Source organism: Nipponia nippon, unplaced genomic scaffold (assembly GCF_047370975.1).
Source record: "Nipponia nippon isolate SJK-2023a ecotype South Korea unplaced genomic scaffold, ASM4737097v1 scaffold_36, whole genome shotgun sequence".
In the NCBI taxonomy this organism is placed as follows: Eukaryota; Metazoa; Chordata; class Aves; order Pelecaniformes; family Threskiornithidae; genus Nipponia; species Nipponia nippon.
The window spans coordinates 1706355-1731684 of record NW_028262354.1 but is presented as its reverse complement, the minus strand read 5'-3'; the positions used below and the strand labels follow the sequence as shown (position 1 = coordinate 1731684).

Sequence of the window (25330 nt, the reverse complement as noted above, 5' to 3'; positions counted from 1 at the left end):
TGATGGAGAGCGCATTTCCTGGGGGCCTTTCTGCACAGCAGGGCACGGGCATTTTGCTGACAGCAGCTGTCTTTCAGGGAAGACAGGCCTTTAGCTAGGGGGAAAGGCATTGTAGGGGTTCCCACAGCATACGGGACAGCACAGGAGGTGCCCCTCACTCTACCTGAAGCAGGAGTGGGGGGAGCACTTGGCAAAATATCACCCGTGGAGGACTAGAGCGTGTGGGAGAAGAGATAGGCAGCTTGATCTCTCCTACACGCCCTGCGGCAGGAGCAACCACCGCATCCCGGTGGAGCAGACCACATCCACTACGTGCCAACCCCACGCACCAGCAAGGTTACTTCCCTCCCCGATGTTGGTGGTCCTGCAGTTCAGGGCAGAAGGGCAGCAAGACAAAATAGCTGCATCCTGGAGAGTTCCTTCCTTTCCTTCCTCTGGTGTGCAAGGGACAAAGAAGGCTAAATGCCCTCCCGTCAGTGGCATGGGTCACAGGTCATGGAAACTCCCAAGCAGTGACTGTGCAGCTCTGCCAACATTGCCGAGTCCTTCAGAAAGGGGCCTGAAGAGCACAGAGAGATGGTCTGGGGGCAGAAGTGGAGGGATACAACACCTTGGCCATCTGTCACATGTTACCCATGTCTTGGAGCCATGGAAAGCATCACAGCATTTTGCTGAGAGACACAACAAGTCTGGTGTGTAGGACAAAGGGATGTGGGTGACTTTGGGAAGGCTATATCACATGGAAAGGACAGTCCCCTCCAGGAGACCAGGGACTCCCATCCTCTGAATCCCCAAGAAAGATAAGAGATCACCACATGCCTTCAGCCATGCCTTTACCCTGTATAGCATCCCATTTGCCCCTGGACAGCTTGGCTGGGCATCCCAGGAGGGAAGGAACACGAGGAGACCTCAAGCTACAATGCAGCATAAACTTTAATGAGTCTAAAGAGTGAAACAAAGCAGTGCATGGTAGAAGGGACCCGGGCCAGGCTGCTACAAGGGCAGCTGACAGTCAGGCACCCCTTCACAGCAATGGGACACGCATATTCCTCCCAGCACACACACACACACCAGGAGAGGGTGATGAGCAGGGCCCCCTCTCAACTTGCTTCAGGATGAAGCCATGGCACAGGACAGCAGGAGACAACAGGGACTCATGATGCGGAGAAGAACGCAGGAGGAGAAGAAGAAGACATCAGTTGGCCGTGTTTCCAGACAGCACAGGCTGACACCTTGCTTCCCTCCCTCCTTTGCAGGAGGGCATGAGGGTGCTCAGCCCCTCTGGAAACCCTGGCCAGCAGCTCCATCCTCAGTCCGGCACATGGCTTTGGGCTTCCTGGTCGATGCACTCACTGGACGTCCAGCCCGCCTTTAGCAGGGCAGGCACCTTCTGCCGCAGTAGCGGCCACCAAGGCCAGAGAGGCCAAAGCCCCCAGAGGAGATGGGCACTCCCTCAGCACTCAGGATGCTGCCAACAGCAGCGGAGGTGGTGGATCCCACAGCGGTGTTCTGGGGGAAGGAGCTGAGGATGGGTCCAGGCAGGGTCACCACCACGGGAGACGGTTCAATAATCACCCGGGAGTCCTGGCACTGCCTGACGCAGGGCTCGTTGCAGCTGTTGGCAAGCGGGGTTGGGCCACAGGGACGGCACAGATCGTAGCAGGACATGGCTGTGGGACGGAGGTGCACCTGGGAGAGAAGGCAGGGAAAGCACAGGCAGCATGTGAGGCGCAGCCTGACAGCCTGCTCGGCAAGAGAAAAGGCACAGGCTGGGGAGCAGGGACAGCCTGCGTAGGGAGGAAGAGAGATTCAAGAGCCCCGGTCCTGCAGGGGACCCCAGCAAAGAAAACCCAAGATCTTCACCTGTCTCCCATGATCGTAGGAAGGTCCTGAAAGTCTGGAACATGACAAAGGAGGAAGGCTCTCAGCAAAAGTTACACTGAGGCCAAAAGGCAAAGAGAAAAAGGAGAAAGACAAGAAACAGGCAAAGGCATTTGCAGCTCACCTTGTTCACCGAGGAGGAGAAGGCAAGAGAAGTGGATGCAGGAGCCTGCAGTTGGACTGGCTTTTATACTGGTCCAGACACCCCAGGCCCACCGGCACCCTTTGCACATGTAATGTGTTTACCAACAGGCTCATCTTGTACGTAAAGCACTCCCTGTTGCTGAAATAGTCTTTTATTTGGTACTTGCAGTGTTACCTTTCCATTTCTTGCTAATGGCGTGCCCATTCCACCCTAGAGCCTTGTTTTATATGACATAATGAGAGATCAAATTAATTTCGTGCACAGGACTGTCAATTCAAGTAATTTAGACATTTATGGTGATCTGCTTGGAAAGCGATGCATTTTTCCTCCTCTGTCTGTCATTTTAGTAACTGGCTTGTCTTTCATAGGGCCATTTACAAAGTAGTATGATGCGAGATTCATCTTAGATAGTTATGTAATTGGAAAATTTGCATGATTTGTGCAAATATACTTCCAGGTACTTTTCTCTGTTTCTTAGGATTGCACCACATATCTAGTTTGAATCTCTCATTGAGGGTGAATTTTTTTTTTTAGGAAAAAGTCTAATTAGGTCACATACTCTGTAGCAAATTTTTAGTTTGTTAGGCAACGTTAACCATTTTATTTCAGAAAACACATCATGGTTTATAGCTTATTGTGTCACTATCTTCTAATTTTGTAGAATCTCCAACTACTTTTAATTCTCAACACACAACATGGTACCATCAGAATGTTTTAAAAAGTGTCTTCTTCCAAACCAACTTAACATTTCAAGCCATTTTTAGAAATAATTTGCCCCTTGACCTGTAGAGGAATTTCTGTAAAGACTCAAAGAGTGTTTTTTCCTTCCCTTCTTCCAGTAGCAACCCGAGGTCTGTTTGGATATCTTATGTTTTTACATGGAGTCAGAAAATGGAGAAACTACTTGTAAGGAAAATAATTTCCTGACATCAGTCAGACTGAGAATTATCTTGCCAAGCTGAGACTGAAAACTTTCTTAAGTTTCTAAGTCTCTTATGGACTCATGTTCAGTCTGTACAAGGACAATGAATTAGACAGGTCAGCTGTTTCTACATGGCCAGATACTGAATTGCACATTCAAGATATCAATTAAAATCCATTGTGCAATATCAGACAGTCCAGACACCTAAGAAGTACAGAAAAAGCCTCTTCTCGCAACAGGGCTTTCAATCATCCATGTACTGACAGCAATGAAGACTGTGATAGTAGAAGATACAAAAACATCCCATGAAATGCCTGAGATGAAACTCAATGGAAAAAGTGCTGCAGGTGTTGAGAGATGCTGACTTAGGAATTTAGCACAGCAAATCGGTGTTTTTTTAAAGCAAACCAGAATTGTTCTACAAAGCATTTCTCAGTGGAAACATACCGTTCAGCATCTGATGTTGGATATGGGCTATTGGACAAGTTGTTTCCCTGGTCTAATTAGGGGTGTAATATGCTAAGGTTTTATGTACTGGCACAACAAATTGGTATCCAGAATGTCCACTTACAGACAACTCTCCTGTAGGAAAGAAATTAAAGCAATTGAGGACACATGAAAAGATGGCATCCATGCAAATGCTTGGTCACATACTTTCAGTTGATTTATTACCATACCCAAACATAGAAAACCAAATGCTTCATTCAGGTGGTGTAGCAACCAATAATTTATACTACATTCAAATAATTTGAGTTGGTAATTTCGGCTAACCAAATAAAGAAAAATGAAGAAAGACTGAAGCTTAAATTTTTACACCATTGCATGAAACATTTCCGAAGAGAGAAATGTTTAATTTCATTCATTAAAACAGAGCCTAATACATCACGACTATGGCAAAACAAGAAATAAACTGACTGTGAAGGGATAAATTTATCCACCCAGCAGAGTTCCTACAAAACATCACATCCAGATTTGTGATTTTATTTTAAGAATCCAATATAGAGAAAAAACAAAATCATTGGGAATGCATCCTGTAGTAATCATTGAGGTGGAATAAGTGATCAATTCCAGGATTAATGGAAATGTTTTTATTAAATATTCTTTCATTCCAAAAAGTATATTTCACTTAAAGTTTTCTACCTAGCAATATCAGAATCTTGGTCTTTCTTTTACCTCCATTACATATTTAGAAGCCACTGAGGTGTGTCTGTCTGCAGATCCCCACAGCTGTATAACAATATTGAAGCTTCTCCTTTGGCTTCTTTAAAGGAAAGAACTTCAAAGTTAGTCCCAAATATTCATTAATGGTTGAGACATACAAAGCGTATATACTATGTAAATATTGCAATATATGACAAAATTTAAATAAATTATGCCACTTGGATAATAACATCGCTTTAAATTTGAGAGTCATGGTTACTCCCTAAGTAGTCAATATTTAATAGCTACAGAAACCAGGGTTATTAATTTTTTCATTAGAAAGTAGTTTTGTATGTGTCATAATAACAACCTTTTATAAAACTTCTGGAGCAGATCCACAGCTATTCTAAATTCTTATTACTATATAATGCAGCAACACTGGGCAACAAAATAAGGTTGGAACATGGGATTTTTGGAAATCACCAACACAAACCATCCACTTTCTCAAGCATTAGCCTGCTGCCACAAGCTCTGTGCCTGTCCCTGCTGTTACCACAAAAATGTGTTTTATATAAGTCCCAAGTTATTGCTTCTCTCTATCTTTCACAGCATGTCCTTCTCAGGGAAAAATAATTTCCTCAGCTCTACCAGGAGAAGACTAAGTTGCCTACCTGCAGAGCTAGAGCCATACATCTGCTCCAGATTCATAGCAAAAATTCACATCCAGTGACCCCACTGTAGGTGGGCTCCGTCAGGCTGGACCAGGAAGAGTCTGAGACTTGCCATGACACGTTATTGCACTGAAAAGCCTGATATAGTGTAATCACTTCTATTTCAATCTGTTGTCTAGACAGAAACTGGTATTTTGTTTCTTATTCTTTAGAAAAGGACATTTCTGGCCATCCTAACGCTTTCTGATAGATAAAGTGTCATTCTGCACTCAAGCTTTGGTTGGTCCCTGGGATGCTTATTGGGACATCAACCCTGATTAAAGGGTCTGCCAGTAAGAATCAGGGTGAAAAGCTGCAGCCACCAAGGATGACAAAGACTTTTTTTGTCCCCACGTAGCTCATCTTTGGGCTGTTGTGTCAAAAGCCGTAGCTGTCAGCCCACAGGACAAGCTAGTCAGGAAAAGTGTCTCGCGTACCCCGAGATCTGCCCTTCCCTACAGCCAGATTTCCTGTCTGGAGTTGTTTACCTGCTACTTGTTTGCTTCTCTAATAGAGGGGTAAAACCCTTTCGCTGTAAATCCCTTCTAAATTGTGAGGTGTGTTGGAGGGATCCCTAGGGCAATAACTCTTATCAGGAAGCTCTGCGTCCTCCTTAAATCAAATGTCATATCACAAGTATTCATTAATGATTTATACATGCAAAGTGCTGTGTTATTAAAGTGTGGTATTGGCTTCAGACACCCATGCACTGAGTAATAATATCCCTTTAAGATAAACACATCAAAGTCACATATGTCATTCCACTAATCAGCTCCTAATCAGGTCATGATTCCTTCCCTCATAATGTTGGTGGTTTTTTTTTTTTCCTACACTGCATTCATATTAGATCCCACTCACCCCTTACAGTCTCAGGTGACCCTGGACCTCAGCAGATGCAAATAAACTCCATTCCATGGCCTTGTACGTCATTGCAATGATTTCTACCATGAAGGGTAAAGCCTTATAATTTTAATCAATCTTTTCTCAGGATACAAGTCATCTCAGTGTCAGATTATTTTCCCTTTCTGTGAGTGTATTTCAAGAGCTGGCCCCTCTTCAATGGCACAACTGCTAGCGTTTTTAGTAGGCTGCCTATCATCAGTCTGATGCTCTTGTTGCCCAGTCATCTTTTCCCCGCAAATCATATTTAGCTGTGGTACACGTAAGGACAGAAGACAGATGGGCTGGAGCTGGAGTTCACTTCTTGGAAAGTATAAACAGACTTTCAAAACTACCGGTTACTTCTCGCTTCAAATTTGGAACAGCTCTCAGATGCCTTGTTTGCAAGGCAAATAATTTCTAAAAATCTATATCCATTGAGGCATCATGGGTTTGGCAACCAAAATCTCATCATTTTTTGGTGTGAGCTAACCTTAGCTTTTGTTGTAAAGCAGGAGTTGTTTGGGTGACTTCTTTTTAATTTTGTCTCCCTGGATGTCTCTCACAGCTCACCCAGCTCTGAAGCCAGACTCACGGGGATCCCAGAGGAGGGATTACAGGGAATCACTAAGCTCTGTATGAAGCAATGCCAAAGATCATGACTATTACTTTAGTGACTTCTGTCATCGGCCATACCCAAGGAACCTGCATGCTTAGTGAGAGTGAGTTCATATTACCTGATATATAAGGAGAAGGAATTTGTTTTTCTTTGCTCCTTAATTTTAGTACTCCTGTACTCCAAAGAAGCTGGATCCTACCCTCAGACAGGTGGTATAATTTTGCAGCAGCCAGTCTTAGCAGTCAGCTGTTTGGACAAGGTTGATGAGCAGCAAAGAGGACTCTCTTTCCCCCCTAATGCTGGGATTACATTTGTAGCTGGGTGTAAAAAAACCCTCTTTGCAGGTTTAACATACAATCTGCTGTAACTATGCAAGTAAATCCCTTTGGGTAAGATGCTGCCACTGCTGGGGTACCATCTTATCTTGTGGAAGATTGGGAGATTTCCGTATAAAAAGCATTCATGCTCCACCAGCTTTCTCTGAAAACCATTTCATTTTCTTAGTTGCTAGTATTTTCCTTTTTTTAATAATTCATTCAATCTGTGGTCCTCATCTTCTAAATTATTTCTGTAAAGTAGATGTCTTTGTAAAGATCCCAAAGCAATGACAGTCATTGGGAACGGCCTGCGGAAGTTTCAGATTAAAGGATTTCAAAGCACTTTGCAAACTCTCATTAATGATTTATAAATGCAAAACACTTATTATCATATTTTAAGTTTCCAGCATGATTGCAGTGTTTTAAAACAGAGTTACAAAGTCACCCTAGAATATGTGTCAAGGTTATTAATGTACACTCTCGAGTTATGTATTAAGGTGTTTGTGCCATACTACATTTTTGTTTGAAAATTGTTTGAATTTTGGTTGAACATTTGAAAATTAGCTTTGCACTGCAGCCAGATTTCTCAGAATAGACAACTGATGAAACTTGTTGCAGAGAAAACCTGAACCATCTCAGACAATACCAATTTCTCAGAAATTACACAAACATGCACTTGCTCGCTCGCTACGTATGTGAAAACAGAGAATAATTGTATAAGCATGCATGACCTCTGCATCTTGTTTGCATTTAGGTGAGGGGTCTCAGAAAGAGCTGAACCAGTCATATTGATAAAGGAATAACAAAATAAAGACCCTTTATTAAGACCCTTAATAAAGACTTAGAGGCCTTTTCAGAGGTGTCAGGAGAATGATTTGAGTGAAGGATTAGGCTCTTGTACATCTCTAATGAAAGAATGTGAGCAGAATGTGAAGGTCAGAAAACATGCAAATCAGGGTAGTCTGACACATGCAGACAGTATGCAGAACTTAGTCTCGGAAAAAAAAATCTGGGTAGCTAATTAGGACCTCACACACAAAAGGCTTCTTTAAACTTTCAATTAATTTAAGAAAGTTCCCACAACATAGGCCTCCTATTTCTCTTCTTATTCTTTCCTTTATTTGTTTTCTTTATTTTTCCCTCTTTAACTCTTCTCTTCAGAAAAGCAGATAAATTCATGTTGAGACAATTGTTCCTTGGTAACCAACCATTACCTAAGGGATGATTTTTGATGTAGGATTTTAAATTAAAGGGTATTATTTTTTTAACAAAGATCATTACTCCGCAGTTAGTAATTTGCAGGCATTGGTAATTGCAGATTTCTTAAGTGACAGCTTAGGTTTCAAAATACATAAATGAAGCCACAAATTTTAACTAGGGATGGTGTCTTAAAATACTTTAAACAGCTTTAAAAACTTGGCCCTTTTTTCTGGGGGGGGGGGGGGGGGGGGGGCAGGGGGGGATCTAAAAATCTTAAAAAAAAAAAAATCAATGTTCACTATTCATTCCAAGTAAGGGGGAAATAAAAAAAAAAAAAAGCACAAGTTGAGAATTTTTCAGCCCTATTGAATTGCTACGTTTTGTTCAGACCAAGTATATCCCCGCTACGCTAGGTTTCCTAATCCCTTTGGACACTTATCTCTCAGATTCAATTTCGGGTCTCCTGTCTTTCCTGTAAACATGACTATCCCAGAAAGAAGGATGTTCCGGTGTCCAAACCACTGGCCTAGTTGCAGTTGTACACACTTCAGCCATCCTATAGACTGAGCTGTTACACCAAATCCTCAGTTTATTGTGGAAACAGCACCAGGAGAATGTGAATATAATGCGTGCTCTTAAAATTAAACAATTTATTAAAACTCAGGTCTGTGTTTACTTCCTGACCGCCACAGATTTCCTATGTAAAACTGGAAAAGACATTTCAGAACATATCAAAAAGTGCTCACTGTACATTTCTGTACTGACAGCCCCTCCCTTGATCCCTGTGCATTAATGTTGCATTTGTAAAAGACATAGTAATCCCTTCTCTTTTGTTTCTCAGGTCTAATCAGTTTGAACGGTTGTTGTTCAGTGTGGGGACTCGCCCTTTGTTTGCCTGATGCAATGCAATTTCAGTTAAGACTTCAAAGAGTTGCTGGAATTCAAATTATAAATCATATGATAAATGCCAATGAGGAAAGCCTGTTTTACTCCAGGCTGTTCCGTTTGCTCACCAAGTGACTTCTGACAATTCATTTAGCCTCTGTGTTTCACTATTAAACCTAGATAACAATTAGAATTAAAATTTGCCAAAGGCAATGAAAAATTAAGCTGCAAGGGAAGTGGGAGGTAGCATTTTTATAGTGCCCAAAACTGCAAAGAGAGTAAAAGTCTCGAGGAGTCCCACAACGTGCTATGGCATAAGGGGCTGTAAAAAGAGGATGCAATGAACACAAAGCACTGAGCAGCCTCTGGGACAGCATTTAGAAAAGAGAAGGCCCATAAGAGGAGCACAGGTTACTCTAAGCCTGGATTAATGGCATAAAATGCTTCAGCTACAGAAGAGGAGCATAGATGGCAGCTAAAGTTTGTCTTGCCAGGCATTTCCAACTATCTTCCTGTGATGTTTCTTAAAGATCATACCTCATTTGTCCCAAGCACTTGTGGAAAACCTCCATGGAGCATTGCCTTTGTTCAGGCGATGTCCAGGGCCACTCAGCTCCCCCAGATGCAGGGAAGGAGCTGCCACCCCACAGCCACCACTGCTCTCGGGCTTCTTCACACCAACCCCGTGGGGGTCTCCTGCTGCAGGACTCTACACCTGGACCATCACGGGGTGTCTTGCTGCTTTGTCTACTGGGGCAATTCCAGTAGTTAAGGGATCTACTGAATGCGATAGCTTTCCTCCCTAAGAACAGTGCCTACAGTGGTTTACAGTCAGTTAAAAATCGGATTTTTTTTTACCTATGTTTTTAACATTTATCTTCACTTGGCTTATGAGCAACATGTTGTGGGAATTTTATATTGTTACAACAATTGTGTTCTTTATCTGTAGTTACATTGCAAGAACTAAGGCTTACTAAATGAATTCTGAATGAAAATCAACATATATAAATAAATACATATTCATCTCCCTGTATATGTATATAAGACTTTTCAGCCAAATGAATCCTGCTGCACAGCTTTAATGTTACATAGCTCCTCAGTGGCAGAGCAGTGCTTAGGCAGATTAATTAGAGGTAAATCTTAGGACATTCCCACCTGCTTTTACTCCTCTTTTGCCTGGAGCCCTCAAAAAGCCTACTTTAATCAGAAAACTGTACTCATTTTTCACATTTCTTATTATGGCCCTAAAAAACAACCTAAGGTGTAGTAACATTTTACTCAAAGAAAAGTCCAAACAGTGCTAAGAGTGAAATGCAAATCCGCCTTTTTACTCCAGACTTTTTTTTTTGGCCACCTTCTGGCAAAAAGTGAAGCACCTGCTTCACTCTGTGTTCCCCCACAGATTCACATGCTGAAAATCAATATGAGAAATAAGAGACAGAGCTCTTAATTTGTACAAAAAAAATCCTTCGCCTCCCTGAAGAACAGCTGCCTTCGGCAAATAGGAATGGCTTTCTCTTATGTATGTTATGCAGAAGGAATAGGCAAATTTTTTTTCCCATAACTCCAAGCAGCCAGATTTGATTTTGAAATATTTTAGACCAATCAGTGGAAATGGTCCAGTAATCCCCACAAGGACTGAAGGCATGCTGATGCACAGGAGTGAGCGCAACATATCTAGCAGGGAGTCAGTCTGAGCACCAAGTTTCCTAACCAGGATGGAGCAAAGAGATGAAAAGGGACCAAAGCATGGGAAAATCAGCTACAAATAAATGTACTACATTATGCAAACTTGCACCAGCCTTGACTCCAGTCATTCTGCAGGGCTGTGAAGTGGTAATAAAATAGTATATTTCAGCCTTAGATCTTTACCTTCTCCAGAGCAGCTAGTGCATCTCTGTCCGTTAAAGGAGGAGCCTTTAGGGATCCCCATGTATCTGGATAAAGTGGCAATACCACCTTTCATCCAGAACAGGGAAGTCCTCACCGGAATCCTCTTGGCTGGCTTGCTTTTCTTAGTTACTCCAGTCCCAGAAAGCTTTTCAGTCCCATCCTAAACCTCACTGTCTTAAAACAGCCACCAGGCCCTGCCTGGAACCTCATGGCAAAGACTCCACTACCAAAACTATTAATTCTTTCACAAGATTTATATTCAAAGTGAAGGGCAACCATTGTGTGGTGCTAGGAAGATGACATACCTCCCTTTCTTGCCTTCCAAACTGGGAGGAAGGATTCCTTTGTTCATAATTATTATTTACGTAAAATTTTCCTTCATATCATAAATTATCTGTAGCTTGGGAGGATGCTAGCAAGGGTCCTAAGGCAAAAGCATTTATGAGAACTTGTGAACAGAACAAAAGATTTCAGACTGATTCCAAGTCATTTATGAAGATAAAGCATTGTGCATCAGGTACGTTAATGCAACACAGTGAGTTGTATTGTACTTCTTAAGTGTGTCCCCAAATACGTAAGTGATCCCTATCCCTGATATTATAATAAGATTTTAATTAATAATACCTTTTATGTATTAAAAAAACTGTTTCTGATTTATAACCTGGCATGTCAGGTGACTGATACGCAAAAAATTCCTAGTTGCACTAACTGGTGGCTTTTTCAGAAATCTCTTTCCATGTGAATCCTGATTTCCCTCTCCTCCTTTAACATGATACTCTTGTCATATTGATTTCCTCTTTAAAGTGTTTATAAAAACATTTTTTAAATCCATGTGTCTGGCTCATTCATGAAAATCTTGACAAACTGACAGCCCTCATTTTCTCCACTTCTTTGGTAGTCTTATATTAAGCTTATGTCTCTCATTTGTGTTAAATTAAGTTCTCATCGGGATAGAGCTATTTCTTGTGTACCCCCCCCCCCCCCAACCTTGACCTTAGCACTGTCACAGAAAAACACATCCTAGATGGAAACACCAGTTTCAGAGTACAGTCCATTGCAACCTTCCCTTTCCTATAATATTGTCCTTTTCAACCCGGTCAAAAAGTTGAGGGGGGGAACAAAACACAACTCGGCTCTGTGACGCTCTGTGACTTCACTTTGAGTCAGTGGCAAAAACAACATGGGTGGCATCTACCTGCCTTTACTTGCAACATGGTCAAACCCTGCAGAGAGACCTGAAACAAATCCACTTAAATCCTATGCAAGCGCTATTTGTAAAGACTACAGTGCATGTTAGATAACGTAGAGCTCTCTCCCTCGGAATCAATCCTCTTCAGAGAGGATCAGCCTCCTTGGGAAAATGGCTACAAATTTATTCAACTGTTCTCCTCATGCATGAATATTCACCGAGAGGGATAACAGCTGTATGCTGCGAAGTTTAATGTCCTGTAAAGCATTTCAGAGGAAAACTCTCTTCTCTTCCACACTGGACAACATGTGAAATTTGGGAAATGAAAATAAAATCCTGTTCCCTGACAGCAAATGGTGCTACTGATGCTCCCTTGAATCCCTTTCACAGACTGAATTTGAGGGGGAAAAAAAATGCAAATAAAAGAATGCTTGACCAACTCATGGTATAACTGAAATGTGGTTAATGAAGTATATCAAGTTCTTTTTGACCCATGAAACGTTAAAGTGAGTCCTACCTGCAGGGTGTAGTATATATTTAGCACACTACGTGAAGATCCAATAGCTAACAAACAGAGAGCAAAACAGTTTCATTACTTGCAGAAGTTATGCATGCAGCAAAGTTTGTTTTGCAACCAATTAAGACTTCATGCAAAAAGGGTGTCACATGCTCCAGGCAATTTGACTAAGTGTATAAAAGCATCTGCTACGTAGAACTCTTCTAATCACTTTTCTCAAACTCTTCTCTCCTTGGTGATCTAGGTAAGTCAACTTTGAATCAATTACTTATTACTATCTAAATATTATCAAATGATAGGTTAAACTTAGGAAATGGCAAGGGGGTATTCTTCCAGAAATATACTTTCTATTGTCCTTTAGTTTTAAGTCATTTTAAGTGCTACACTTCAGAGGTGAAAGCTGGCATTTGCAAACTACATTAGTGTTCAGGACAGCAGTTCATTTAAACAAGGAATGGCGCATAAAACTCCCTCAGAACTCTAAAGAGTCTCAATAATTTCATACTGGCAAGCATTCTTTTCATATTATAAAGACTAGGTTTCATTAAACAAATTATCATTGAAAAAATAATTTTATTGTGTTCTCACCCTCAGCTGTCTTCAAGAAAGCTATGGTGTCTTTTAACAGTTGGAGAACTTGTCCTAAATATTTTCAAAATCCTACAGAGACTGGAACTCGAATTTTTCTTACTAAAAAGCCACTTTGCTGCTAGTTTTGTTTAAAATAGTGCTGAATTCCAAATCTAGAAGAAATGTACAAGTGTTCCTTCTTCACCTCTTTTCATGAGTACTAGGATGAGCTTTGACAAATTGTTTGTCTGTATTGGACCACTCAAGGATTCCTGCCCTTAAGACTGATCTGTGGTAGCAATTCTTTTCCCAAAGGCAAAACTAGCTATTTCAGATCCAGCTCTTTAGCTGGTAAAATATTCTGTTGTTGCCTTTTTCTTACCTTCAAGTCAAAGGCATAGGGTGAATTGGAAAAAGCTGAAGATGCAACCCTGAGGACTGGAGAAGGCAACCATGGCATGTGGCTAAAACAGGATGTTTAGATGGAGACACAAGAAATCTCCCCTGAATTTTGTCTCTCTCACAGCCCCCTGGGATAAATGTTGGGACTCATTTGGGAAATCAGTTCAGGCCCATCTTTATGCCATCCCTTAATCTCTTCCACATCAGTTTCACACTGATAAAGTAAAAAAATTATCACTTCTCCCTCACTCTGTTTGCCTTGCCTAATTAGTGTGGGCACAATCCAGGGCAAGGACAGCCTGTTAATCTATAATTATACAATGCCCAAGAAAATATGGCCTTGATATCAGGTACAGTTTTAAAGAGCTGTGTGATTTCAAATATAAGATAAGGTAATCCGGATAATATATAATGAGACTAATAAAAGATGGGTGGAACTCCATCCCAGGTCATACTGTTCCACTTCTACCCAGGTGAGATGAGGTAACTAGGTTCACCCCCATGTTTTGGTTTTGCCAGTGCTGTGAGGATTAAAGTTGAAGTTTAAAACATGGAGCTGAGTTGAGGTTATGGCTTTCAGCAGGGTTTGAATAGGCAATAGGAGTGAGACAGAGCAGTGCAACACATTGAAAATCCTGGGAAGAAGAGAAGCAATAGCACGAGAGAGTTTTAGGCTGAAAACAGTGGTGATCTAAAAAATATCATCAGATATTGAAACAATGAAGTTCAGAAGAGTTACTTAGAAAGGAGAAGAGTTACTGGATGGGAAAAGGAAACCGGACAAACATTTATCACCTGAACTATTTGCCCCTTGTAATCCACCCTTTTGCCAGCAAACTTGATATCCAGCATGCAACCCTATCTTCCCAAAATCTTAATATCTAATACATAAGCTTCTTGCTGGACTAACAACTGCCTTTTCTCCTCTCCCCTCCTCCTGTGTTTCAGGTCTGGATCTGTCACATGTCTCCCTACAACGAGTGCTGCCTGCCGCCAGGGGTGCCATGCCCTGAGCCATTTGCCCTCACCACCAATGAGACCTGTGTCATAAAATACCCCGATACAATAGTGGACATAGTGGACCCTGACTCGCCGCCATATTCTGTGATATATCCCGGCCCAACTCTCACCACTTTCCCTCAGCAAACCATAGTGGGATCTACTGCATTGTTCGATATCAGAAACTTACTCGGTTCCAGGGAATCTCACGGGTTTAGGGGCATGTGTGGTTCTGGGACAGCATGTAACTCAGGATTATCATTTTATGATACAGGAAACTTTAATCCTTTTTCTCCTCATTTGTCCAAACCATTTTGTTATAGAACTTGCAGGCCAGCCTAAATCCAACATGAATATCTGTGGATTAAGTGAAAAAGCAGAACTGAACAGTAAGACAGATCACGACTAAGTTTATGGATAATGGATTATAGAAGTGCTGAGCTCCCACAGTACCCAGTGGAGTCAATAAAAGCATGGCTTCCTGGCACTAGACCTGCATGAAGACTAGAATTTCCAAACTACAAGAAATTGAAATTTCACTATTGATCTTATCCAAAATTAGGATGAAATAAAAAATAGAATTTTCCAAGAAACAAGATTTTCAAAAAAATATATTTTTGGCTTGATAAAAATGTATCTCTCAATAAATTAAAGTTTTTATGCCAACATTGACTTTTTATTATCAATTTCTCTCAAAATAAAAAGCATAAAATATTTCAAAATTATATGACTGAAAATCTTGGGTTCCAAAATGAAATTTTATCAAAATTCATATTCACTTGTGTATTTTGCTGAACCAGCATTTACCATTAAAAAAAAAATCAGCTCCACTTGGCATTTCTTAAAACTAGGCATTTATAAGTCTTTCCTGTGCTTTATTTCTGCTTAGACCCATGATGTAATGGTTCCCCAGCTTATTTTTCTGCCTATATCTCATTTGATGCAAGCCAGGGCAAAAAAACTAACTTCAAGCAATTGTAATAGCAGATTTCTTTGTAAAATATTTTTGATCAAAGAACAACCTATGCAAAATCATGGAACTGGAGATTCATTGTAGAACCTCATGAAGTCCTGGAACTCTTCTGATTATATCCTATCCATCTAATTTTGCACATGTATGTTCAGCTTCTCATTCCCATTAAATACTGTCATGCAGCATGCACTTTTTGGTTTTTCTTTTTTCTCCACACTTGATTTTTGAACCCTTGTGAGTCCCACTATAAGTGGTATTGTCACCTTCCTGAGGCTCAACACCCATGCCAGCATTAACTAAATCACCCCCCGATATTTATAAGCTTTTGCATTTTTCCAGAATTCATCTGAACTGCATTTCTGCATGGAAGAAAGATGCTGCTGTCTCTGGAGGGTGCTGCACCCTGCCCAGTGCTGGTCCACCTCTGAAGCAGTTCATAGGAACCTGTCTGGCTGCTGCAGCAGCATGGAGCACCATGAAACCTCCTCCACACTCCTTCTCAGGCTGTCAGGAGTGCAGGTGCCCACACAGCCGATGCAGATTTTTTTAATTAATTGAAGTACTAGAATGAATTTCCCAGCCTACTCACAAGGCTATTCCCCAAAAATAGGACAAAAATAATTTACTAAGCATGTACAGGTAGCAGCAGGGCACTATAACCCTCTCTCTGAGTCACTTTGTTGGGACAACTTGCGCAAGAAGAATCTGCAACGTGGATACGTGCAACTTAATAGTGCAAAGAAAAAATATATATATATTGGCCAACCTACAGTAATAGCTAGGACTAATGAGTTATTAGGCTGAGCATTAATGTGCTCATGTTTGCCCCAAGAAGCACTACAGGCCCAGCACAGGAGCAATTCTGCTTTTAATTATCTATGTTCTGTGACGCAGAAGGATCAATCACTTTTCCCCCTCCCTCACTATTTTGTGTTTTCAAAATATTTTTTAAAGAAAAGGACAACTATAAATGGAGAATTTTTGGCTGGGCCTGTAGCAGTAAATCCATGAAAAATTACATCAGAGTTCACATCCTTAAGTCAGAGACAAAAGCTGCTACGTCCCAAGATTTTAAAACAGAGACCTTCTCCCCATTGTAATTTCCAGGGGACTGCGTTTCCAACAGCCTTCCCATCCCCCAGGACATATTCTCCATACTAATCTACTGGAGTTCTTGGAGTCTGCAAATTAAATCTGCAACTTCTTTTCCCATAAATCAAACACAACTTCAGATGGCTCCTGTATGATCCTTTCAGTAGTAACAAATATAGTCTTCAGAATGCTTCATAAACATTAATTATATTTGTACACATGCAGAGCATTGCAAAACTAAGCCCCTGCCTTCAGATTAAGACATGCAAATGTTGAGCAACACCTACACTTTAGAAATACGTATATGAGGATTGCAAACATCATTTTTCAGGTAAGATCATTATTTTGCATTTTTTCCATAAAAAGCTATTTTTAATTTTGCCCCACACATACGCCAATGCTTTTTAAATTGCATGGGACAAAACCCAAGACAGCGGACACCAGACATCTCTTTTCCCTTCAGCGATCCAGTATGCGTTATTCTCAGCTTGCATTGTACATGAATACATAATATTCATGTATTTTGAATATCGGTACCTTGTAACTGTCTAGCCCCGTGAACGTGTCGCCAGTAGTGGTCTATTTAATAGTAGATCAGCAAGTCAAACACTAGTGGCTACCATCCACTACTAAAGTCACACCACCACACCTGTCCTACAGATTTAGCTGTAGTGCTTGTCCTACCATCTCTGATGGAGGATCCTTGCTTGTTGGACCAAAGCCTGCAATGAGGGGATGGTGTCTGTCTTTTCTTTCTCCTCCCCCAAGTATCTGCGCAAAACCTGTGTTGGTCAACATAACCATGAATGACCTGGCACATGTCTGCCACATGTAATTTTGCTGTGAATACACTCAGCCGCTATGTGGCCCAGACCTTTAGGCAATGGCCATGGTATAAAGGAGGGCAGACGCGTGCAGCGCTGCTGTCAGTGTTGGGAAGCTCCACATGGCTGCAGTCTGCAGGAAGGGGAAGGATCACTCGGGCCCAGATTGTGTACCAAAAGTCTGATTTTATTCCCTTGCACAGTTTCCATACAGCCTGGGTTTTGATTTAATCAAATTTATACTCCCAACTACCTCCAGCACGGGAGGGTCGGCTGGGGCAAAATCATTCACTGGGAAATCTCCAAATGTCCTCAAGGAAAGAGTTTTGAAATACTTCCTAAGTGCTTTGTATTGCTTTACATAGGCAAAGTGCCTATTATAAAGTTAATATGATGTAACTCAGTTTAGATGCCCTGGAATCAGATCTTTACTCTCAAGTAGCTATTCATCTAGATCAGGTGCATCTGATAATGTTTTGAAGGGATGAACAATCCCTTTGCACCTTTCCCATGCAGCAGACTCTCCATTCCCGATTTTCCCTAGCATCCTTCTCTTTCCCTCTCCAGTTTCAGAGAACTTCTATGTGCAGGACCAGGATAGACCACTCTTACTATTCACATTCTTGTTCTTTGCTTATGTCCTAAATTTGCAACTTCTTTTGCATTGTTCATACCAAGTTTTTAGTCTGCCCTCTCAAGGAGCTTTCAAGCAATAACATCTACCTACACTTATTTAGAAGAAACAAGTTCAAAATCCTCATCTCAAGCATTATTATTTTTTTTTTGCTTTTCCTGCACAAAACATTGGAACAAACAAATTGGGATGAATCAAACCATATCTTAGATTCCTTACGTTCAAATATCAAGTAATAACATCACTCAATTATGCACAAAAGTTTCATTCATGATGCTTTGTTAATATAGTCATCATTAGTTCTAGCCTTTGAGCACTTCAATTTCCATTAGAAGTCAGTCCCCCCCAGGGCAGGTACGTGGGAGCAGAGGTCTGTGCTGGACAGCATTTCTCACCCTGGAACCATCCCATCTGAGGTCTGCCAGGGAGGACACAGGATGACTCACAACAGATTTAGCTGCTGCACCCACAGACTGCTAAAAATACTTTATTCATTCTCCTGCATGATTTGTTTACATTCCTGTGGTTTGTTCTTGATTAAACAACTTCATGTTTCCATGCCATAAATAGTCCTTAAAATTTGAGATTAATGTGTGGGATTCCCTGGGGGGAAAAATTCACGTGTTAAATATATCTTGTTGAAGGCTGAGCACAAATACTTTCAAAGAACTTTGTGAAGGCAATACATCTTCTACAGGCACCACATTACAGTATTACAAATCATCAGTGTCTCAGCAAGCTCTGATGCCACACAACTGAAAACCATCCATGCCAAGACTGATTCTGTATGTTCACTACTCATTAACAACTGCGGTTTAAAGCAATGTTTCAGATCGGCACACCTGCATTTTAGATACATGACTGAAAATGAGAGAGAGATGTCAAAGCTTGATAAAGCCAATTTGCACCAGCTGAGGATCTAATTCTGCATTTCTAACATTTTCTTAAGTCTCTTACCCAACCTCTTGCTCAAAGCAGGATCAACTCTGAATTCAGACCATGATGCTGAGGGTCCCTTTCACAGGCAATTTTTTTTTTTTTTTCCTCGTCCTCATGTCAATCTGACCCTCTCCTGTTTCAGTTTATACCCATCACCTCTCATTCCCCTGCCATACATATCCCCAAATGGTCCAGCTCCATCTTCTCCTTAACTTATGCTCACCTGGAATGACAGTTCAGCTTTTTACTTTTGTGCATCCATTCCCGATCTATAAATGGTGACAATAGCTCCTTCTCCACCCTTTGACAGGTCAGACTGATGATCCTAGATATGATCCCATTCCAGGACTGTCCCTCGTTGCTATTTTATAGCCAACGCAATGTAGCCTTCATTTTGATTTTGACATTACAGGTAATACAAAGCTGATATACAGTTATAACCCAATCCAGTCTGCTCCTTATCTACCTCTAGGAAACCAACCAGCATCTTCAGCATCCGTATTTATATACATATTGAAGAAAGATAACAATTCTCTTAAGGCAAGGGCTTACACATGACAGAAGGAAAACACTTTGCTACCTACGTGCTACTGCCTAAGGCTGTACATTGAAGGGTTGGGGTGGGTGCTTGGGAAGTGGGGGAGAAAAAGAAAAACTCAAGACTTAAAGGGAAAGCAAGGCAGGTTGTATAATGTCATGTGCGGCAACCAGAGGGAGCTGTGGAGACCAAATATTAGAGTTAACTCAGCATCTTGTAAACCTATCTGCATGACTGGTTTCCACCTATACACAAAGAAACAGGATTAACAAAAAACCACGTTGGGATCAGGGAAAGCATGCAACATAGATATACTCCAAACGGATTTCACATTCTTTAAATAATTTAATTTGCTTTCCTGTTCTGAACAAGCCAGCATTTCGATTTTCTTGTATTACAATACATTTCAGTACAGTTCCGGTCAGCACGTGGTGAGGGAGAGGTCTCCTGCCCTGCTCCCTTCATTTCCTTTCCTTTGTGTTCCTTCAACATTTATTGCCTTTAAGTTTATCATGCCAACTGATAATTTCTTGACAGTTCTTTGTCATTTTTCAGTATTCAAAATCTAGTGTAATCCCAGCTGGAAGTGAACAAAAAGTAGAAGTCCTGGGTTCTCCTACTGCATTTAGGGTTTTTTCGCTGGTCTGCTAAACCCTAGAAACACGTTGGTAAAGACAAAGAAAAGCCAGTGAACCCCAGCCCCCCACGCCTGTGGGAGTCCTGGCGAGGCTGGAAAGCAAGAAGCCAGCCAGCAATTGCACAGATCATGAGGCCATCATGCAAGAACATTTCCCCTTTTTACGAACCAAATGTCATCAAAAGACCTTCAGAAAAGGGTCTGTTCCCTTGAGCTGGCAAATACACTTGGAGAAGACCATCCTTCACCCTGTCATATACCCAGTCCATGCATTTTTTTTTTCCAGTAGCTGTAGAGTTTTGTTAAATCATGCTCCTTCTGCCATAAATTAGTATTTATGAGGTGTTTTTGGAAACACCCTGCATAATTAAACACCATGGGAATGTTTGAGGACTGAAAATATTTCACAAACACTTAATTATGTGTTGCCTATGCAAATAGTTGCATTATGATAATAGCTATAGGTGACGCCTAGTGTTGGGCAATAGTATCACCTTAAAGGAGATATATCAAGGTCCTTTCTGGCATTGTCTGAATTAGACTGTGATTCACTGCCTCAAATTTTGGATTATTCAACTTTCACTTGTAGTTTGTATAAAATCAGAAAGCCAGGGCTTCTGATAGTGTAAAAAACAGTGGATCTATACACTAATACATAATTAACTCTTGCTACCAATCTGGACCTATATTTCTGTTCAGACTTGCCTAACGGGCAGAATTCTTGCTGACATGTGTTCAGATGACGTAAGCAAGTAGAGCCTCTTTGAAGTGAAGAGATTGAATGTTGCAGACCTACATCAGCAGAGCATCCATCCACAAACATTTTCCTTTGACTATTTCTTCATTAGCAAGTGCTCCTGACTCAGCTTTACAGACAAAACTTCTGTGCTCTGAAGTTGAACAGAACTGGTTTGACTACGTAAACCATATCTTAGCTAGGCAAGAGACATTATTACTGTTGTCCTTGCCTTATACAAGGATATAATTTTCTAAAACAATTTAAAATTAATAGGCACTGACAATATTAACATTCTATATTGTGGTGTATGCAGTCTTCATTTCTCTTTGTCCTCTATTGCCTTTATTACCTTTGTTAGTCACTCTAGAGTACAACACAAAAACTGGGGGGAAAAAAAGACAATTTTGTGTAGTATGCTACATTATGAGAGATTTTTGAAAAGAGTTAGTTACCTTGTAGCTAAGGGACTGTATCTTAATACAACAGCCAGGATTCAGTTCCTAGTTCAGTCAGAGATCTCCCAAACGCCACAGAGTGACTGAAAGAAGAATCCAGCGTGCTTAGCTAAAATCCTTTTGTAGGGGTGAATTTCATACTTGCTATGTGTACTTTAATGCCTATGTTTTGAAATAGCAATTTTGGGGTGCATCTTTGAGGGGAGATGTCTTCCAGCTAGAAAGTACCAAAGAGTTAGAACCAAGAGATATTGAAAACTTAGGGAGGAGAAGAAAAAAAAATCTAGACTATATTTTCAGTTGAATTGTGAGCTCCTCTGACATATATAACATTCATCCTACCTTGTTGGGACCAAATCATGAAAACCTGAGGTTACCTCTGCCATAGCACATACCAACAGGCTGAACACTACCCCAGCCAGTACTGATGGCCTTCGCTCTGCCCCTGCGTGCACAGAGGCGCTGTGCACAGTGAGAGGCTCCCATGCACACAGCGGCTCCCTCCGGTGGCAGAGGCCACCTTGTCAAAGTGCGCATACAGTACACCCGTTTTCCCAGAAATCAGTTCACCGCGCTCACTCTTCCCTCTGGAGAGAAGCTTTGTGCATAAAAATGCCAAGCACATTTAAATGAATTAAAACCACCACTGTGTTTATGACATTAATTATTCTTATTTTATGGGGCACCCCTAAAGATCCCCTGGGCTGTGGAGCTTATCAGGAATATTCTGGAGACATCAGGAAAAGAGTTTTCAAAGAAGTTCACAAACATCTGCTAGTATGTCATACATGGAAATTATGCTAATAGTAATAATATCCTAATGGTTTAGACTGCTCTGACCTGATGCAGAATGAAATATGTAAAACATTTATTTAATCAGCTCCTCATTTTAAGCTTCATAATTGGAGACGGCTTCATTTTTATTTAAAAGATAACTCTGCGATAGTTTTGCTTTTTAAAGTTTTTGGACCAGATATTTCCTCTGGCTTGGGAAAGAACACATCTATAAACTTCATTAAAGTTTTATCAGACAAAACAAGCCCCGTGTTTCTACAAATTTATCTTGGCATGGAGACAAATACTAGATGTTAGCTTGTCTTTCCAATAAGGAAAGTAAATCTTGCGTGTGCTGACACACATTGCCACTGACATCTCGGAGACTCCCTGGGCCGTCTTGTTTTTAGCAAAGATAAGTGACCAGAAGTCTATTCATTCTTAGTGGTTTTTTTAATTCTTAATGAAATCAGTGGAGTAAAACCAGGAAATTTCAAGATGAAAGAACTTGCAAGTTACCATCTGCATTTTATATTATTACCTAACTCAGCTTTAGATAATCATAAACAGTCAGCAAAACAATTACTGCAACTACAGGAGTAATACATGCAACAAAGTTTGCTTCATAAGTAATTAAGGTCCTTTACACAAAGGGTGTCTCAGCTCCTCCAGGCAATCTGAGAAAGGGTATAAATACTCTCTCCGCGCAAGGTTTTTCTAGCTACTTCTCTTGACTTGTTCTCTCCGGTACGCTGAGTAAGTCTGATTTGACAACTATAAAAACCTTGAGTTTAATTTTGCTTTAGCATGATTTTTGTTAAAATCGGGACTAAATCCTGCATAAATATTCTGACTGTCAGAGGCATTAGTAAGCCTCTTTCTACAGAGGTTTTCTATGCTGGATAAAGGACATAAAAATAAAAGCAAGGGCTTTTCAAGACAGCTTTGGGCTGTTAATTTTATGGGAGAATTAGGAATTTCAGTCTCTTAGTTCTGAAAAATTTTCAGAAGAGCTATGAGAATTGATTTTAGCATTGTTTCCACATATATGGCATGATTAGGGGATTCAGTATTTGTTAGGTGGGGGGATTTCATAGATAACTATTCAAAATTAGTTCTGTGTAGCTATAGACATGGAGCATTGCTGCTGTTCATAATCTGCCCATCCTTAGCTAATTTAGTTGGAGTCACAACAACCTACACCAAGCGATGATTAGATACTATTATTTAATGTAACTGTGGAAATAACCTTCATTTCTAACTATTAAAACTTCGCTAGTATTTTAATGTGCTTTTTACAGAGATTACATTAATCATTTTTTTAGGGCAAAGCTACGTTCTAACCTAAGGGTATTTGGGGGAAAATGCTGTGCATGTTTTCTTTGCCTTTTTTCTTTCTCTCCAAGAATGATACTTTTGAGGATACTTTTGCTTTCCTCTGAATATAGTTGAGAAAAGTAAATAGATAAAAGAGCTCATTGCCCTGCCCATTCCCCTGTGCCAGCATGCTGCTAGCACCTGGTGCAAAATAGCACTGAGCTGCTGCAGTGGAGGAAAGTAGCTTTCAGGATATTTTTACTTTATGCTTGGCAATATAATAGTTTATTTATTAGAAAGTGTTGCTGGCTACATATTTTAGGATCCTGTATACTACTTCTCCATAGATAAGGCTTACTAATTTCAGAGATTAGCTCCAAATTACCCACCATCTGCCTTAGAAATATTCTGCGTTTTCTGTTTACTTATTGTAAGGAGTACTGCAAAGCTGCCATATCCCCTAGTCCTCATCCTCCAAGTGTTCTCAAGGACAGCAGTTCCAGTATACTGCAGCACACAGGACTTAACTGAGAATAAAATAATACTTCTGCATTATTCATCACCATAAGATATCTTTGATTTACAAGTTTTAAAAAAAAAATAGTGTGGTGCTGTACTATGGAGAACTAGCTTTTACGTGAAGATTTAATCTGAAGGAAGAAATAAACACTTTTAAATGTGTGTACCCTAGCTGAAGCTGCAATTTCCATATTTGGGTTAACAATATCACCACAATATAAATATTTTAAGTGATGTGTCTTACTTATTAAACCAGTGTTTTTAACCCTCCATTTATTCTTAGCCTTTCATTTTTCTGTGTTTTAGTACAACCCTTTAGTACCCAATAGTAACAGGAATCTGCAAGAAAATAATACAGGAAATTAAGCAGGCTGCTAAACAGATTACTCAACACTCAAATCTATTGAAAATCCAGATCTTTTTCCCTCATCCCCTTACACCCCATCTGCAAAACACAGACTGTAGGCACTGCCCTGAGAAGCTGCCTGTGGGAGGAAAGGAGATGCCGTGGGAACAAGTTCAAACTTGTCTCCAGGAAATATTACAAAGGACTGGGAGGTTTTAGAGCAGATGCCTGTTTTGGAGGTCACACACAAAGAAAGGGGTGGAGTTTTGCTCCCAGAAGAAAAGTAAAGAGAGCAAGCTTAGAGCAGCAAATTAAAAAGGACAAATAGATGCAAGCTAAGTAAAATTGGCAGATACAAGGAAAGGAGCTCAACTGCTGTCTTTATCCAAGTTATCTTTATCTAAAGATCTTTTAGAGACAAGCTTAAAAGTATCAATAACCAGGCACATGGGGTTTGTTGTTTGGGTTTTTTTTTTTTTCTAATTCTGCAAATAAATTGCAGGCACTCCCCTACCACAGCCTGGCGATGGCTTCCGACCAGCTGGCATGCACCAACCCCTGCGAGGCAAAGTGTCCCCAGCCCCTGGCCACCAGCAGCAATGAGCCCTGCGTCGTGGCCTGCGGTGACTCCCGGGTGATTATATACCCGCCACCCGTCGTTGTCACCTTCCCAGGGCCCATCCTCACCACCTACCCACAGCAAACCGTCGTGGGAGCCTCAGAGCCCTCCGAGGTGGCCCTGGCAGAGCCCCCTGCAGCAGCACCTCTGCCAGCAGAGGTGACAGGGAGGCTGGAGGCAGCGGTTGAGAAACTTGCCCCCCAGGTCATTGCCCGACCTGAGCCACGGTGTGCCCCAAAATACTCCTACACCTATTCTTCCCAATGGACACATCCATGCAATTCTTACCGCTCTGGGAAACGGTGGACATACTAAGCTCAGCCATGGTCTGCACAGAGCAATTTAAAGAAGCAGCAAAGGAAACTTGAGATGCAAATTGCGGGTGGAGCTGATAGGCACCAGCCCAAGTGCTGGGTGTTGTCTGGCTCCAGCTGAAAAGAATGAGAGCTGCAAATGCTCAGCACCTGTGAAAGGCAGGCTCATGTGTGCATTTTCTCATTTTCCCTTTAGTTTAGATCTGTTATCCTCTGGCTTGCCGGTTTAGTCATCTGCTTACATTGTGCTTTGTCTTATTTCAGTTATATTATTGACACTGAACTTAGAGAGGTGACTTAGGATGTTAGAAACTGCACACAGCAACTGTGCCAAAGGAGAAA

The 25330-nt window shown here is 41.0% G+C and overlaps 1 protein-coding gene across 2 annotated transcripts; it reads right to left on the bottom strand.

Moving 5' to 3' along the window:
- Positions 1-937: 937 nt before the first annotated feature.
- On the bottom strand, positions 938-24985 carry LOC148053854 (feather beta keratin). 2 transcript variants are annotated; one of them, XM_087772497.1, is made up of 4 exons: positions 4122-4210; positions 3396-3530; positions 2006-2243; positions 938-1689 (listed from the first exon to the last, which is right to left on the bottom strand). In XM_087772497.1, the coding sequence occupies exon 4, from the start codon at positions 1666-1668 to the stop codon at positions 1372-1374; it is 297 nt and encodes a 98-aa protein (XP_087628623.1). In that variant the 5' UTR covers positions 1669-1689; positions 2006-2243; positions 3396-3530; positions 4122-4210; the 3' UTR covers positions 938-1371. The 2 variants fall into 2 exon arrangements, with proteins under 2 accessions (XP_087628623.1, XP_087628624.1); XM_087772498.1 differs by lacking the exons at positions 2006-2243; positions 3396-3530; positions 4122-4210 and adding an exon at positions 24963-24985.
- Between the last annotated feature and the right edge of the window lie 345 nt (positions 24986-25330).

Coding starts and splice junctions, on each gene's coding strand:
- LOC148053854 (XM_087772498.1), bottom strand. CDS start 1,668: ATGTCCTGCTACGATCTGTGCCGTCCCTGTGGCCCAACCCCGCTTGCC.